The sequence below is a fragment of the Rhinopithecus bieti genome, unplaced genomic scaffold (assembly GCF_001698545.2).
Source record: "Rhinopithecus bieti isolate Rb0 unplaced genomic scaffold, ASM169854v2 scaffold_82390, whole genome shotgun sequence".
Classification (NCBI taxonomy): Eukaryota; Metazoa; Chordata; class Mammalia; order Primates; family Cercopithecidae; genus Rhinopithecus; species Rhinopithecus bieti.
The window spans coordinates 28,368-43,834 of NW_016830214.1; the positions used below are offsets into that span (position 1 = coordinate 28,368).

Genomic DNA, 15,467 nt, shown 5'->3' on the forward strand with positions numbered 1-15,467 from the left:
AAAAAAAAACTTAAACTGTAAAAAATTGTAAACTGTAAAAACTGTAAAAAATTGTACACTGTTCTACCTGCTTTATATATACCTAAAGTTAATTAACACATTTTCTGAACAACATGGTAAAGTTATGTTTAAGAACAACATACATGCACCAGTTCCCCTGCTGAGGTCTCTGCTGCCAGTTTGGTCCAGGAACACGTAATCACCATCCTGTTCCCAGGTAGTGGCATGGTCAGTACCTACTGCCCATTTCCTCAGAAGACAATACTTTCCTTTCCAAAATGTTTACTATTTATTTGCTCAGAACAGATAGGTCTTCATTTGACTCACTACCTGAACCACCAGCTTCTTACGTTATCTCTTTAAAGCAGAATTAATTCATATAATTTTGTGAAGTCACCTGGACTCTAATCTGAGAGTTCTTCTTGAATATCTGTGGTATCACCATTTCTAAGTAGCTCAGCAGTCTAATGGTCGTAACTAACTTAATCAGACAAATATGAAACCTGTTTGATGCTACCATTGTAGGAGTCAAATTCTTAATGTATTTATAACTTAATAAATTGCAATTCAGAGTTATGACACCAAGTTAACTTTGCTCCATCCCTTTTTAGCTGAGGTTCCAGATTTCTGCTTCAGGATGGAAACTGCCAATGCAATGTTCAGACCATGTTCTACTCAAAAGTCACATCTTATTTTTCATCGCCACATGACAGATCAAGCCCCCCCAAAATAAAATTGTTTATATTTTATTATGATTATTAGTAATAAATCCATAGAAATTGAATAATAAAGGAAAAAGCTCAAGATAAATAATTTCTTCCTTGTGAATTCAAACACATGCATACACACACATTCTCCTCTGTGTGTGTTATTTCCTCCTCACATTCTGTCCCATGGTACAAATAGTTACACAAGTCTACAAAAAAAAAACCCCAGCTGTGTAAAGCTCAGGCTGATTCTCAGTCTAGATCACCAGCTTCTCCACGCTAAGTGTACTTGTTGTTTCATCCTCTTCATTTGACCCAAAATATCCTGGGAGGTCCAGCATCCTCTGCTCAGCCTCAGTGAGGCCAAATGATGTATTGTCATAGAAGGCAAACTCAGGGTGAGTGGGGAAGCTTTGACACTTGCCTTTTCTACACTGAGAAGGGCTCAGAGGACTCACCCTCTGGTAGCTATCTTTGGGGGATGTGGGAGAAGACTGCTTCCTTGAGACACTCTTGTGACTGGGGGACGGTCCCCTACGAGCTCTGTGGGGCTCTGTTCTCTCAATTCCTGCCACTAATCCTGCCTGGCGAACCCCAAGGTCTGGTTTCCTCAAGGGCTGCCCCAAAGTGTAGGATTTAGGGAGAGGGTTTAATGGACCACAGGTTCCACTTGCCCCCTGGAAATGCTCCAGTTTTTCAGGAAACAGGTGGGCACCTCGACCCTGAGGCCTAAATCTGTCCTCTGCCTGCTCCCCTGTCCGCGTCCTAGAGCTGTAGGCGGGGGCCTGCCGTGGAGTCAGAGTGGACATGCTCCTCTCTCGGAACGGCCGGGCCTGCCTGGCTTCATGGAAACTCGCTGTCCTCCTGAAATGGGCGTTCCTGGCATGGCTTCTCTCGGATGGGCCCCCTCTGCTGCCCACGTGCCTTGCCTGTGACTTGCGAATCAGAGTCTGGCTGGGGCTTATGGCACAACTGGCCTGAGTCACACTTAAATCCAGTCTGGAGGGAGGCCTTTCCCCGGCGCTGACAGCAGGCTGCTCCGGAAATGGGGATTTGATCCGGAACTTGTTTGCTGCAGCTTCTTCCGGGCTTTCCAAATCTAAGGGAGGGCTGGCAGCCGCATCAATGGCAGTGTCTGTCAGGGGACTCTGAGACACGTGATACACTTTGGTGGTTTCTGTCAGACCTTTCTTTTTCATCTCCTTTAATTGCTGCTGGGCAAGGCGGTAGCTGAACAGAGGTGGGATTATCTTCTGGGCGTTGGACTGGAAGCTCTCGCTGCCAGAGACATCGTCCTCGGGAGGCACTGGCCCGCTCCGTCTGTAGGTCAGAGGGATGCCCATGTCCCCTGGACTCCCCGTGGGCCCGTCTCCCCCATCTGAGAAGCTCCCACGCTGCTCGCTCAGCTCACAGATATTCTCCTCGTCCGAGTTCTTCCGGAAGCCGGGGGAGTGGATGGAGTTATGTCGAGCAGGGGTGCTGCACTTGGGGGGACGGCCGAACCTCCTCCACAGAGTGATGAGCACGGTGGCAATGATGATGAACAAGCACAAGGATATACCAGTGACAGTCACGATGTTGTTGGACTTCACTGGACCCTGGGGCTGAAGAGGAGATAGGCTGGATGGCTGGAAAGCTGCAAAACAAACAAACAACAACAACAATAATAACAATAAAAAACACAAAGGAACAGATGTATTTTACTTTTCTTTTTTTTNCACAGATATTCTCCTCGTCCGAGTTCTTCCGGAAGCCGGGGGAGTGGATGGAGTTATGTCGAGCAGGGGTGCTGCACTTGGGGGGACGGCCGAACCTCCTCCACAGAGTGATGAGCACGGTGGCAATGATGATGAACAAGCACAAGGATATACCAGTGACAGTCACGATGTTGTTGGACTTCACTGGACCCTGGGGCTGAAGAGGAGATAGGCTGGATGGCTGGAAAGCTGCAAAACAAACAAACAACAACAACAATAATAACAATAAAAAACACAAAGGAACAGATGTATTTTTACTTTTTCTTTTTCTTTTCTTTTTTTTTTTTTTTTTTTTTGAGACGGAGTCTTGCTCTGTTGCCCAGGCTGGAGTGCAGTGGTGTGATCTCAGCTCATTGCAACCTCCGCTTCCCAGGCTCAAACAATTCTCCTGCCTCAGCCTCCCAAGTAGCTGGGATTACAGGCACATGCCACCAAGCCCGGCTAATTTTTTTGTATTTTTAGTAGAGCTGGGGTTTCACCATATTGGTCAGGCTGGTGTTGAACTCCTGACTTGTGATCCACCTGTCTCGGCCTCCCAAAGTGCTCGGATTACAGGTGTGAGCCACTGCGCTCGGCCCAAATACGTATTTTCTAGTATTGTTTGCTCTGCACGGTTTTAAGGTCTCTGAGTCACTCACTCTAATTATCTAGCAGTTAAGGAATGACGGAAAATAAACAAGGACTGGGATTTCTGGTCTTACATATGGATTTCTGCTGGCAGCTGAAGCAAACAAGATCACCAAAGGGGAAACACTGCAAAAACAGAGAGCGACCGAAGCGAGGTGACCTGGTAAGCTATAATCAAGGTGATTCCCATGCTCACCAGCTCCTGCTGGAATTGGCCTCCAAGTTTCCACACAGAAGTAGCATGTAGAAATTTTCTTTTTTTCTTTTTTTCTTTTTTTTTTTTTTTTTTGTGAGACGGAGTCTCACTCTGTCGCCCAGGATGGAGCACAGTGGCGTGATCTTGGCTCACTGAAACAACCGCCATCTCTGCGGTTCAAGCCTCCCTCAGCCTGCCTCTCCTGCCTCAAACCTCCCGAGTAGCTGGAACTACAGGTGCATGCCACCACGCCCGGCTCATGTTTTTGTTTTTAGTAGAGACAGTGTTTCACCATGTTGCCCAGGATGGTCTCGAACTCCAGACCTCGTGACCCGCCCACTTCGGCCTCCCAAAGTGCTGGGATTACAGGCATGAGCCACCACGCCCGACCAGAAATTTTCAAGGTAAAAATCAGTGTTCACTTAGGATAATGTAAATGTGGTACCTATTGTTAAATGTACCTCTGAGAGGCACATCGGAAAATACCAAGTATAAAATGTGAAATGCAAAATGATTTAGGTAGGCCACATTTAGGTACCTACATATGCATATCTTAAGGGAAATTAACTGATGAAAGTAAGACTTGGCAATATATAATACAACTCATTTCCCCCTTCTATTATCCAGAAACTGTCTTTCCTAAGTGTTAAATCCTCTGCATTCTCACTCTTCTATTTTCAACTATCCACTCCCATTCCTACCTTCCATTGTGAGCGGTACTTTTCTTCTTTTTCTCTGCTCAAACTGGTTTGTCCCACAGTCATCAAAATGTTTCATCAAAATGCAGGCACCACCTGGAGCCTCCACCTGTGCTGCCACTGAAACACCTGGAAACCTGAGACCAGCTAATGCCATCTGACCTCCCCACTCTTTCCCCTTTGGTCACCGGTCCTATGGCCTTTTTCCCATGGTTGTATCACCACCACCAGCTCTGTGCTTCATCTTCTCCACCCGTTCTCCCACTGCCCACTCTTTGTACTGTCCCCTAAGGGACAGCTGATTACAAATTCCTCAACATCCCTAACTGCTCCACAAAACACCGCCTTCACCTCCTTGTCCCAACTGAAACCAGGCTACCCTGCAGGGCATGGTTTCCCCCAACCCTCTCAGTGGAAGCTGACACACATACTTTCTTTCTTTTTTTTTCTTTTTTGAGATGGAGTCTCACTCTGCCACCCAGGCTGGAGTGCAGTGGTGCGATCTCGGCTCACTGCAAGCTCCGCCTCCTGGGTTCACGCCATTCTCCTACCTCAGCCTCCCAAGTAGCTGGGAATATAGGCGCCTGCCACCACGGCCGGCTAATTTTTTGTGTTTTTAGTAGAGATGGGGTTTCACCATGTTAGCCAGGATGGTCTCAATCTCCTGACCTCATGATCCGCCCACCTCAGCCTCCCAAAGTGCTGGGATTACACATACTTTCTTTATAAGTAAACAGGGCCAGAAGCAGAGTGTGCTCCCCAAGCTCATTCCTATTGCTGTTTCCAACCTGCGCTCTTTTACCTCCATAGAAAACTTCCATTCCTTTGATGCCCGTGCCATCCTTGCCAACCACCATTCTACTCCTCTCTCGACACCACCATCTTCCAACCTCCTGCTAGCCATCAGTCACTCTAGCACCTGGGTCCCAGTCTCCCTCACTATGCCAGAGCTAGGACCATCCAGGTGACTTCAGGTCCATCCAACATATAGTAACTTCCCACCGTCGGCTCCTCTTCTAAAATCTTAAACTGCTCAACCCACTCTCTAGCTGTGTTCACTACTCTCACTCACTCACTATTACTACATTAAGACTTCTCATTCTCCAGCCCTCCATTTTCTCCCATCTGCCAGACACTTCCTAACCTCACTTCTCCCCCTAACCAAATTACAACCATGATCTGAAACCATTTTCCTTCCAACAACCTCAACCCTCTTGACCTCTAATACTGAGCTATACCCCTTCCCCTGCTCTGCAGTGGAAGTCTGACCCTAGACATGTGAATCTCAGACACGTGAATTCCTAGCTGCTGCACTGGTGGAGAAAATAACAACCATGTAGGTCAGTGCCCCCACATAGTCACAGCACCCAACCTCAGCTGCCCACAAATCCTTCCATAGGTCCCCTACAACACCTGCTTCCAATGTCACCACTTGCTTAAGCCCCCTATCCAGTCCACTTCCTTAACACTCTTAATAGGTCACACACACAAAATAGAAGCCATCAGGCAAGTACATGCCCAGCTGCTTCTGTGATCCTCCTCTGCCCCATAAACTTACTAGCAGCCACACCTCTATTTACCTTTTTTCCACATAATCAGCGGGAGAACTGTCCTCCTATAAAAGGTGAGGCCACAAGGAAATGCTCTCTAGGCCTCCTTCATCCAGGGGCATCATCCCTCTGCAGCAATTATCTCCAGCTGCTCTTCTATGTAGCTCCTCTTCCTCAGCACACAAACATACTCAAGCTGTTCGCACTTTAAAAAGACCCTTCTCCAACCTTCTCACACTCTCAGACATATCTTGTTCCTTGTCTTCTCAGCCATGCTTACTGAAAAGAGAGGTCCACATTTGCTTACTGCTCCTACATCACCTCTGTCTCCTGCAACCTATCCCCAAGATTCCAATTAAACAGCTCCCACCAAGGTTATGAATGACCTCCTGATACTCAAATTCAAAGGAGTTCGTTCTGCAGCATTGGCCACTGCTATATAGCTCTTGCAGCTCTCTCTCTCTCCCTTTTGGTTTCAATGAGAACATTCACTTATGTAATTTAGAGAGAAGAGCATGAATTTTAGATCCAAGGAGAGCTACAGTCCATTCCTGACTCCACTAGCTCTACTGTCTCCACTGGCTGTCCCACCACCTCCATCTCAAAATGCCTAAGACTCACCATCTTCCCCTACAACTTGTGCTTCCTCTGATATATCTGATCTTAAAGGAAAGGAATCACAGTTCACACAGTTACCAGTACTAAAATCCTGGGTTTTATCCTTCATGCTCCCTCTCCATCATTTGCCACATACAGAGTCTGAATTCTCCTCTCCCTCCATCACCATTGCTGGCACTTCATTTTGCAAATAGGTTCCTGAAAAATTTTTCTTAACAGGTACATCTGCTGCCATGCCTAACCTTCTGATTTATACTCCTTGCTACAGCCAGATAGAGATACCACGAAAACACAGGTCCCAACCTTCAAGGCCCCTCAGGATACGAATCCCGTTTGCTTAGCTGGCCTCATGTCTCCCACCCCTTCCTGGCACACTATCATCCAGCCACACTAAACTACTTTCAGTTTTCCAGGTCTCTTAATGTGCCATCTTCCATGCCTTCATTCATTGCTCCCTTTGCTAAAACTCCCATTTTCACCTCCTTCACCTGGGGGACACCTCAGCTTCCAAACTTCAGCTCAAATATCACCTCCTTGACTGGGTGTGGTGGCTTATGCCTGTAATCCCAGCACTTAGGGAGGCTGAAGTGGCTGGATCACTTGAGGCCAGGAGTTCGAGACCAGCCTGGCCAACATGGTGAAGCCTCATCTCTACTAAAAATACAAAAAATTAGCCAGGTGTGGTGGTGCGCACCTATAGTCCCAGCTACTTGGGAGGCAGAGGCAGTAGAATCGCTTGAACCCAGGAGGCGGAGGTTGCAGTGAGTTGAGATCGTGCCACTGCACTCCAGCCTGGGCAACAGAGCAAGATTCTGCTTCAAAAAAAAAAAAGGATCACCTCCTCCAAGACTGGAGATGTTTTGGGCTTGGATTATCACTACTGAAAGCTTCTATAGCAAGCTATGGGTACATTTTTCATTGCAGGCCCTTAATATTGCACTGAGTATTAAGCCTGTTTATGTGCCTTTTGAGCTACTATAAGCCCCTTCAAGACAGTCATATCTTATCAATACATTCCCAACGACAGTCACAGTAACTTGCATAGTGCTCAATAAACACTAGTTTAACTGATTGATTCATTCCTTCATTATTAAAAAGGCAATAGTAAAACGATCAGTATTCCACCAGATGGAACATCAGTGCAACAGCAATTTAATTATGCTACTCTCTTGTTGAACAAGATAGACCACATAATGTAGAACTACATTCAGACCTTGGCATAAGAACATTCTTTTAAAGCCAAACCAACTTCTGAACTCCTAAACAAGTGAAAACAGTTGAATGATGAAAGACTTGTTCCCTGATGTATCACTTCCTTCACCTGCAGTGGCTGCTCATGACAGTGGGTAGCAGCATTGCTATTACACACCATGAACCTCTTCACTCGACTCTGTTATCTTTTTACTCTGGCTGGTTTCCTTTAAAATCACAGCTGGAGAAAAGCCCAAAAGCTGCTGGCCTCGCCCATCTCTATCTCTAGTTTTTCCTCTTTCACCTGAAGTAAAGGAGATTTGTTGATGCTATGCAGCCTGCGAATGTATCTTTACATTTCCAAAGATTGAAAATAGGTTCACTAGGACAAAGAGAACACTTGGAAGACATGATCATTTTTATCCACGTAAGCAGTATCTGAGGACCACTTATAGTAGAGGCAGGCAAGTCTGTAGGACTTAGCCTTCTTGCTAACTTATAATGCACAAATTTCCAGTTCCTACTCAGTATTAAAGAATTAAGATGCCCGCTGGGCATAGTGGCTCATGCCTGTAATCTCAGCACTTTGGGAGGCTGAGGCAGGTAGATCACCTGCGGTCGGGAGTTCGAGACCAGCCTGACCAACATGGAGAAACCCCATCTCTACTGAAAATACAAAAATTAACTGGGCGTGGTGGCACATGCCAGAGGCTGAGGTGGGAGAATCGCTTGAACCCAGGAGGCAGAGGTTGTGGTGAGCCGAGATTGCGCCAGTGCACCCCAGCCTGGGCAACAAGAGCGAAACTCCGTGTAAAAAACAACAACAAAAAAGAATTATTAAGATGGAGAATATGACATAATATCACATCACATTTTGGAAAAATGATTGTTAATTCCAGGTTGTTGATGCTTCTTCTAGAAAGCCAGATTGGCCTGTATATAAAGGCAAGGTATTCAAGATAGGTAGCTTAGCAAGGAGTCAAATTCAATGCCCCCACTTTCTAGCTTAATGATCTTGGACAGGCCACCCATCCTCTCTATCCCACATCTGCACTATGGAGATAAGAATATGCCTACTTTATGTGTGCAAGGTCCTTAGAAAAATGCCTGGCAGACAGTAAGCTCTCAAGAGATCTGAGCCCAGCACAATACCTACCTTGTGGAATTACTGTGAGCCTTAAGTGAGATAATGTATTTTAAGTGTTGTCACATAACGAATTAATGGTAATAACAATAAATAAATATTGTCACATATAAAAGAATAGTAGTCACCAGTGGCCACTGAGTTTAAATTCATCTGAGTGTTATGGAACTCAGATATGAAATGTCGGAACACATGACCCCATCCCAGAATTGAGAGGATAAGGTGTATTTGAGGGAAGCTATACACAAGGAAGGTGCTGTGGAAAGTGAAGAAGACTTATAAAGAAAAGAGCAGACAGAGAAGAAAGCCTTAGAAAACAGTATATCACTGAAGAAACAATGGATTCAGGGTAAGGCCCATGAAAGACAGGCAGATGGAGGGCTAGGAGAAGAGGAAGCTACAATAAGAAAAAAAAAAATTAGGAGAAAGAATAATGTCCTAAAAATGCTGGAATGAAGGGAACAAGGCCTATGATACTGGCTGGAAAAATCATACAGCAAGAAGGATTTTCTAAGGCCACAGGTGGGTTCGCTGGCTGAGATGTTGCCAGGTGCCTGTGGTTTGGGCTAAAAGGTACTCTGAGATCCAAACACAGAAAAGCACATAACTCCTCCATATCCCAAAGAAACAAGGAACTAAGATGGTCTTTTAACCTGGAATTGGAGAGTACAAGAAGGACAAGATAAAGTCCTTGACACAAGGACTTTATCTAAGAGTCAGGAGCGGAGCAGAGCAGAGGCTGGCCAAGTAAATGTGGATTGTCTGTCAGAGGGCGGGATGGTGTGTGGAAAAAGCAAGGACTATTCAGTATGTAACTCGTGGTAAATGAAAAGGATTTAGCTCCATAAGTTGGGGCAAACCTAAAGCCATATGAGCAACATATCTATAGACTATTTACATCAAACACTCAATGACCAGCTACTAGTATGTACCTTGAAGACACTCAGAAGATGCAGGAAAGGCCAGTCCCCGGATGACAGCAGGAAGAAATGTCCCTCTGGGGCTGGACGCGGTGGCTTATGCCTGTAATCCCAGCCAGCTCTTTGGGAGGCAGAGGTGGGCAGATCACGAGGTCAGGAGACCAAGACCATCCTGGCTAACATGGTGAAACCCCGTCTCTACTAAACATACAAAAAATTAGCCGGGTGTGGTGGCGGGCACCTGTAGTCCCAGCTACTTGGGAGGCTGAGGCAGGAGAATGGCGTGAACCCAGGAGGCAGAGCTTGCAGTGAGCAGAGATTGCACCACTGCACTCCAGCCTGAGTAACAAAGCGAGACTCCGTCTCAAATAAATAAAATAAAATAAAAAAGTCCCTCTGGGTAGGGGCAGTAAGGAATAACTTAGGCCACTCAGGGGATAGGACAGGGAATCTTGCCCCATTTTGACAAATAATGGTCTATGTGGTCCCCTGGCTCTTCTGGGTTGGTAGGGAGAAAAGGAAAACTGTTTTTCCACAGTTTTGGTGGAGAGAAACGGAGAAAAAACCAAAAATCTTATGAAGAAATGATCCCTTCCCCATTTTTTGCATTTTTAGAAATTATTTAATATGTCTGAATAGTTAATATTTCCTTATCATTTCCTTATCTTCTACAGTGGTAAATCCCATTATCTCACTGGTAAGCTACTCTCCCAGCTATTCCCAGTCTTAGATACACTAACAAATACAGGGTTAGTACAACCAACAGCAATCACAGAGCATTAATGAGTCTACTCCTGATCTCAGACTGGTAACTCTCAGGCAGGCCTGGATTCAATACTCCTTCTGATGAAGGCTCTGAGGAGAAACTCCCGAAGGAAGCAAGAATACCTACCAGCACACTCCTCCAGGGAACACAGGGAGGTCTCCAAGGACATTCCAGGGCAGCCAGGTCTGGAGGGGAAGGAAGTGAGACACACTCGGCGACGCTCTCTGACACCATCCCCACATGTGGCACTACACTGGCTCCACGGCTGCCACAGTCCCCAAGTTTCTGCAAGGATATAAGTTATGCTTTTAATGCTAGTTCATTTGAGAATCAGTATTTAACTGCACCCAAATGAAACAGCAAAACTCAAATCTCAGGTCTTGAAAAGTCTGTAAGTTGAAGTGTTCCCAGAGATGAAGAAAGCTGAAAAGCGTTGCTCCTAACTTTAAAACAAAGAAAAGCTGTCTAATTTATAAAATCTTAACCTTTCCAGAACCCAAAAAAGAGCTGAGGTTGCAGGACAACTAACTATCCTGCAATATAAGGAAAGATAGGATCTTCCAAGGAAAAATGAGATGCAACTCTTGTTTACCAGGGGCAGACACCAGGCCGCACACAAGGTGGTGAGAAGAGTTCACCTAAAAATGTAATGAGCTGCCAAACACCTAGTGGGCTAGCACAGAATATAGAACCCCTATGACTCACATACACAAGCAGAATTTATACCCACTTGCAGACTCTTCTCCACGGATCTCATCAAATACAGGAAGCACTGGGGCAGGTGCAAGACCAGACAAAGCCTCCCTCATGGTGGAAGCCCAAGGAGGGAAGGGGAAGCACTGTGGAAAAGACACAGAGCCTCACCTGTCCTCTCTCCATTTCCTCTACTGAATAAAAGCTTCAACCACTTGGGGAAAGGCCTCAAACCCGATTATCCTAGGTGCACCAGTTGATATCAACTGCTTCTAGAGAATGGAAAAAGAAACTCCTTCACCCTTGGGGAAGAGCCAAAACTATCCTGGACCCACACTATTAGAGATCTTCTACTACTGGGGAGGGGCAGGATCACCAAGAAGGTCCCATTCCTGAAACTTAGGAACACAGCACTTGCCTAAGACTGAGGCTGAACTAATACAAGGCAATGCCCTCCCTCTACTCCAGGCTAGCATGTGCCAAGTATCAAGTAACAACAGTCTACTTCTGGGGAAGAGGCATAGCAAAAGAAGAAAGCCTCTCTGATGTGCAGGTTCACACCTAAAGCTGAGGGTGGGACAGAAGCATGGAGAAAACCCCTATAGTCATGCAATGCCTTCCCTAAACACAAAATAACACTAGAAGAATTTCAAATGTGGTAAGCACTGAGGGTAGCCATAACAATGGTAAAAACCCATAGTTCAATTCTTTACTAACCCAATACCAAACTAAAGGCCTAGCAAAAACAGAGGTATGACCATTTCCAGGCATAAATACTTCCATGTCTATAGTTTTTCAAACAAGGTGTCCAACTTTCAACTCAAAATTATTAGGCACAAAAAGCAAGGAAAAAAAAACATAAAACTATTAAGAGACAAAGTAATCAAGATAACCAGACTCAGATCTGACCCAGATATTAAAACTCTCAGAGAGAGAATTTAAAGTAGTTATGATAAATATGCCAAATACTTTAGTGGAAAAGGTGAACAAGATGCATAAACAGATGGAAAATTTCATCAGACTGTTGGAAACTAAAAAGTCAAATGGAAATATTAGAATTTTAAAATATGGTAACACAGATGAAGAAGGCTCATCAATAGACTTGACACACAGCTAAGGAAAGAAACAGTAAATGTGAATACAGGTAAATATAAATGTCTCAAACTAAAAAACACAAAGAGGAAAAAAAGAGTAAATCAATAGAAGACCTAAGTCCCATATAGGTAATTGGAATACCAGCAGGAGAGGACAGAATAGGACACGATAAATACGTCTAAGAACTCTCCACAGTTAATGAAAGACCCGAAACCACATATCCAAGATGCTCAGAAAACACCAAGCAGGATAAATACAAAAAGCAATACTGTACCCAAACTGCTAAAAACCAAAACCAAACCAAAAAGTTTGAAGGCTGTGGCTGAAGGGTAGGAGAATATACCACCAGAGAAGAATGACAATAAGAATTACAGCTGACTTCTTGACAAAATTATCCAAGCCAGAAGATAATAGAATATCATCTCTAAAGTATTGAAAGAAAAAACTACCACCCCAGTAAAAGAATATATATATATATGTATATTATATATATATATTTCAAAAATAAAGGAGAAAGACTTTTCCAGAAAAAAAAATGGAGATCATGTATTACCAGCAGTCCTTCAATACAAGAAATGTTCAAAGAAATCCTTTGGGCAGAAAGAAAATATTAACAGACAAAATCTGCATTTATATAAAGAAATGAAGAGTGCTGGTAATGGTATATATAAAGGTAAAATCATTTTCTCACTTTTAAATGCTCTAAAATATCACTGATAGCCTAAAACAAAATAGTGGCAATGTATTGTTTGTTTTTTTGTTTTTGTTTTTGAGACAGTTTCACTCTTGTTGCCCAGGCTGAAGTGTAATGGTACGATCTTGGCTCACTGCAACCTCCGCCCCCGGGGTTCAAGCAATTCTCCTACCTCAACCTCCCGAGTAGCTGGAATTACAGGCATGCACCACCACATCCAGCTAATTTTTGGTATTTTCAGTAGAAACAGGGTTTCTCCATGTTCGTCAGGCTGGTCTTGAACTCCAACCTCAGGTGATCTGCCCACCTCGGCCTCCCAAAGTGCTGGGATTACAGGCATGAGCTACTGTGCCTGGCTATATTAAGTGTTTAATAGCATACGTAAAGTAAAATGATGACAATGATCACACAAAGAATGGGAGGAGTGAATTGGGAGTGTATTGTTCAAAAGTCCTTATACTACATGTGAAGCAATATAATACCTAGAGGTAGACTGAGAGTAAAGATATATATTATAAACTCTAGGACAACCACTAAATACAATTTTTTTTTTTTTTTTTTTGAGACAGAGTCTTGCTCTGTTGCCCAGGCTGGTGTGCAATGGCGTGATCTCAGCTCACTGCAACCTCCATCTCCCAGGTTCAAGTGATTCTCCTGCCTCAGCCTCCCAAGTAGCTGGAATTACAGGTGTGCATCACGATACCCAGCTAAGTTTTTTGTATTTTTAGTAGAGACAGGGTTTCACCATGTTGGCCAGGCTGGTCTTGAACTCCTGATCTCAAGTGATCTGCCTGCCTCAGCCTCCCAAAGTGCTGGGATTACAGGTGTGAACTATGGCGCCCAGCCCACTAAATACATTTTTAAGGTATAAACAATAAACCAATAGTGTAGTTAAACCATTAAAATATTCAATTAACCTAAAGTAAGGCAGAAAAAAAGGAAAAAACAGAATGGATGTAACAAATATAAATCCAGCAAAATAGTAGATCTTAATCCAACCATATAATGATAAAACTAAACACTAAGTTAAAAGACACAGATTGTCAGATTAGATAAAAAAGCATGATCCAACTATGTTTTTTTTAAAGCCCACTTTACATATAAAGACATATATATGTTAAAAGTAAAAAGACGGAAGATATGCCTTATGAACATTAATCAAAAGAAAACTAGAGTAACTACATTAATATCAAACAAAATAGATTGCAGAACCAGGGATATTACCAGGGATAAAGAGCAACATTATATAGTGATGAAAGGGTCAGTTCAGCAAGGAACCTCAATCCCAAATGAGGATGTACCTAACACCGGAGCTTCAAAATACACACAAAACCCTCCCAGCCATTATTGATTGATACATGTGAATTTCTCATCCAAGCAGATATGCAATCACTGCCAGACAGAATAAATGAGTAATTTCCCTATAAATAATTACTCTGGCAGGCATGGTGGCACACTCCTGTAAATCCCAGCACTCTGGGAAGCCAAGGCAGGTGGATCACTTGAGCTCAGGAGTTTGAGACCAGCCTGGGCAACACAGCAAAAACCCATCTCTACAAAAAATGCAAAAATTAGCCCAGGATAGTGCCATGCACCTGTAGTACCAGCTATTCGGGAGACTGAGGTAGGAGGATCACCTGAGCCAGGGGAAGTCGAGACTTCAGTAAGCCATGATCGCACCACTGCACTCCAGCCTTGGCAGCAGAGTGAGACAGTGTCTCAAAAAAATTAAATTAAATTAAAAAATAAAGAATTATTCCAAGTCCCCTGTCTATCAGTACCCATCCAACCCCAAGTTCTATCAGATCCTGCCAACACTAGGCACCAAAACACACTCTGCATAAAACACTCTCTTCATCCTTCATGGACAGAAACTTCTAATGCAGTCAAAGGTATACAAAGCACTACAAAACGTAAAACGTGTAGGGCAGATGCATTCTCAGGTGAGCCAAGTGGTGCAATCTGGAGTGAGTAATGGAATATGAGTTCTTTAGAGCAATTAAAAGGATTTTCACAAGAGTGGGAGGGTTACAAACCAGTATCCTGGACCAACATCAACTGAGGTGTGCTAATTATGTTCCATCTAGAGGTCCAAGTGAACATAATGTTGGTTCTGTGCCTCCAAGATCACACTGGAGCTCCTCATACAGCATAACAACGAGCTGGCTTTGTCTTCAAAGCTTCAGAGCTGTTCCCATACTAAGCCCCCTTGCTTGAAAAGCTTTGAGAATCTCCTATTAAAGTCTCTCTGAGTTATAGTATTGTGATTTATTTTGGGAAAATCTACTGGAAATCCCACTACTGTAAATTCTAAATTGAAAATTAAATCAATATGTAGTTTATCCTTCTCCATGCTCATATTTAAGACCACAAAAGGTGGAATTACACATGCTAAGAATCTTTTGTTATTCCTTCTGAACTCTTTTACTTTATATAATTTATTTAAGTACATAAAGTCATTTGTCAAACTAAAATAAAATTCCACTAGTGAGGATCAGAAAAAAAATCAGTTTTGATTTAAAAAGTGTATTTTTTGATTAAAAAATTATATATATATAATGGAACTCATATTCCATTACTCACTCCAAAGATTGCACCACTTGGCTCACCTGAGAATGCATCTGCCCTACACGTTTTCTTTATGTTTTGTAGTGCTTTGTATACCTTTGGCTGCATTAGAAGTTTTTGTCCATAAAGGATGAAGAGAGTGTTTTATGCAGAGTGTGTTTTGGTGCCCAGTGTTGGCAGGATCTGATAGATCTTGGGGTTGGATGGGGACTTAGAATAATTCTTTTTTTTTTTTTTTTTTTT

General features: G+C 43.6%; 1 protein-coding gene across 4 annotated transcripts in view; it reads right to left on the reverse strand.

Annotated features, from left to right (window-relative positions):
• Positions 1-735: 735 nt before the first annotated feature.
• Positions 736-15,467, reverse strand: part of THSD1 (thrombospondin type 1 domain containing 1) — a 30,366-nt gene continuing 15,634 nt past the window's right edge. For 2 of the 4 annotated variants that reach the window (XM_017865230.1, XM_017865231.1), the window contains exons 4-6: positions 10,301-10,459; positions 2,439-2,653; positions 736-2,128 (exon numbers count right to left, since the gene is read on the reverse strand). In XM_017865230.1, coding sequence (XP_017720719.1) covers positions 965-2,128; positions 2,439-2,653; positions 10,301-10,459 — 1,538 coding nt within the window. In that variant the 3' untranslated portion in view covers positions 736-964. Of the gene's footprint in view, positions 2,344-2,438; positions 2,654-10,300; positions 10,460-15,467 lie in introns of all 4 variants that reach the window. The other 2 variants (XM_017865232.1, XM_017865233.1) reach the window with 2 other exon arrangements.